This window comes from Amphimedon queenslandica, unplaced genomic scaffold (genome assembly GCF_000090795.2).
Source record: "Amphimedon queenslandica unplaced genomic scaffold, v1.1 AMPQUscaffold_10328, whole genome shotgun sequence".
Classification (NCBI taxonomy): Eukaryota; Metazoa; Porifera; class Demospongiae; order Haplosclerida; family Niphatidae; genus Amphimedon; species Amphimedon queenslandica.
Window position 1 is genome coordinate 4,007 of NW_003549401.1, and position 2,527 is coordinate 6,533.

The following is a 2,527-nucleotide window of genomic DNA, read 5'->3' on the forward strand; positions in this document are numbered from 1 at the left end:
ACTTGCTTAGTCCAGGCTGTCCGCACTTTTGATCTATATCATTTAAATATACTGGCTTAGGCTAGCTAAGCATAACACATCCCAAGCAGCTTAAGGGGTGAGGCCATGCACCTTTGGTGTCTTGTATTGATGCTAGAGCTGAATTTGGTTCAACTCTAGTGTAAATAAAACACACATCAAAAGGTAAATCACCCACGCTTTTGATTAAAATCGATGTCATTCAACAATTGTCATTCTGCTATGATTTGGATGCAGAACAGCACATGGGGCAAAAATGTTATTAAACACCATCTTTACAATTTTTTATTGGCAAAGCCGCCCAGTACATGTACATGTTAACTTACTATTGTATTATGTGATAATTGAAACAAGTAGATACTGTTAGTAGGTGCATTGATACCATCAGTCATCAATCCTCCATACATAATTCCTTTATTATGATTGATCCTTTCAACTGTAAAGTCACTAGTTGGTGGACAACACTGTCCACTGACAGATGGAACAGCCCATTGTCCTAAAGACAAATGCCATATCAGTAACTAGACCATTGATGTGTCAAACTTTTACTATAAAAAATGGAACACATAATATAGACCACACTAGGCGTGAATTGGAAAGTTATAAATTTCATTAATTTTGTATACAATATCTGCCCACACGTCATAATTGGCTGCCATTTTGGTTGACAAGTTTGTTAAGGAAGTCAATAGAGGCAGAATAAAAATGCCTCACTTACTGTAAGGGGGGTAATTTTCGTGGGGGTTTAATTTTCGTTACTTTCGTGTTACAATTCAAATCCACAAAATTTTATATCTAGTTAATTATTTTAATATTAAGCCTTTAAAACCAAAATTTAATTGTAGCAGCTATACCCGGTATGAAATTAATTTTTATAAAAAAATTAATTTTTGGTAGTACCACTTTAGCAACACATTTCTCTAAAGATCTTGTACCAAAAGACTTCAAACTTGCTAGCAGCTATTATGCGATGTTTTTCCTTAGATACAATAAGTACTGTATAGCTTGATATTTTTGTAGGTCGATATTTTCATGGTTTGCTCCTAGTGGGGCAATTCGTGGTTTAATTTTTGTGGTTGACAGTTTACATAGCCTGTAAGGGATGGCACTTCAATGATTTCGTGGGTTTTAATTTCGTGGGCAGCCCATAACCATGAAAACCACGAAATTTACATTCCATGAAAATTTCAAGCTACGTGTACATGTATACGGTATCTAGTCAATGAAACAGCATAAAGCAACAGAGCGTCTGTTGTAAAGATACATACTGCTTTTTTTAACAACATGGACTTGGCGATGCAAAAGAGGACCTATTAGGTAGGATTTGAAAGAATGAAGAAGCAGAAGTCAGTGGAGAAGACACTTCGAGCAGAAACGTTACTGTGACTAGTCGAGACCATGGTTGCTAAGCCGTTGCTAGGCTAGCTGAAACTCCACCCATCGTGTATTATGGAGTCCTAGATTGAGTAGGGCTGCTTTAGCACTGAGCTGCTTGCTTTCTTCAGTTGCATTAAACATAAAACTTTAGATATACGATCTAAAAAGGCTGTTTTAGTTGCGTGATAAGTTTCATTTGCAAAGGACAAGGATAAATAATTGGTAAGTGTTACAAGTGAAAATGAGCTCTGATACTTTGAGTAATTAAAAAGGAGGTAAAGCTGAAAATAATACAATAACTTCTACCTAGATAGCAATTATAAATGGTACGTCATGAAGTTCTAATGATGTTTAGAGCAACTACAAAGAACCTACAAGGATATATGCTACTTCTGCTTTCGTTACTAAGGTGTTGCTAAGCAAGATGTGACCACACCCACCACATGAAGACACACCCCCAATTATTGACCACAAAAATTAAATACCACAAAATTTTTAAATTTAAGTCTTTTATTAAGAAACATGAAATATTTTACCCATGAAAATTACCCCCTTACAGTACATGCTGTAGTTCTATCAATAGCTAAAAGCACTTGTTTATAAGAAAGAAAAGCTGCCTTTAAGCTTCTCCTGTAAAGGATTTAGTCGGATTTGCTCTAAAATTCCTAAAACAGGTTTGTTTTTATGTTGGCCCGTTTGTTCTCCATTGAAAGTTGCCAACCAAAATGGCTGCCAAAATTAATTTCATCCTAAACTAAATCTTACAACTGTAAAAATATCAAATAATCTTCCTATGCAATCAAATCTCACCTAGGGTGGTCTATAGGTACATGTACAATGGGATGAGCTCGAGAAAGCTAATGGATTACTTGCACTTGTACACAAGTCAAGAAATCATTCAATAAACTCGACATGATACAATATGACTGATTAAATGAGTCACTCACCACTGGACAGGTTGTAGATATTCTGTTCATTAGTTCTAACAAGATCATAAACACCAGCCGTTGTAACGTATTTAAATTGATGATGATACTGTGTAATAGTTGATATAGAAGCCTCCCCACCAATAACCAGTAATTGTTGAGGTTCACCTTCACTTCCCATTACTATCATGCCACCAAAGCCTCTC

The 2,527-nt window shown here is 35.7% G+C and overlaps 1 protein-coding gene across 1 annotated transcript in view; it reads right to left on the reverse strand.

Moving 5' to 3' along the window:
• Positions 1-2,521, reverse strand: part of LOC109590220 (uncharacterized) — a 4,839-nt gene extending 2,318 nt beyond the window's left edge. The window contains exons 1-2 of the mRNA XM_020006142.1: positions 2,343-2,521; positions 345-514 (exon numbers count right to left, since the gene is read on the reverse strand). Of these exons, the coding sequence (XP_019861701.1) occupies positions 345-514; positions 2,343-2,511 (339 nt within the window). The 5' untranslated portion in view covers positions 2,512-2,521. The remainder of the gene's footprint in view (positions 1-344; positions 515-2,342) is intronic.
• Positions 2,522-2,527: the final 6 nt, after the last annotated feature.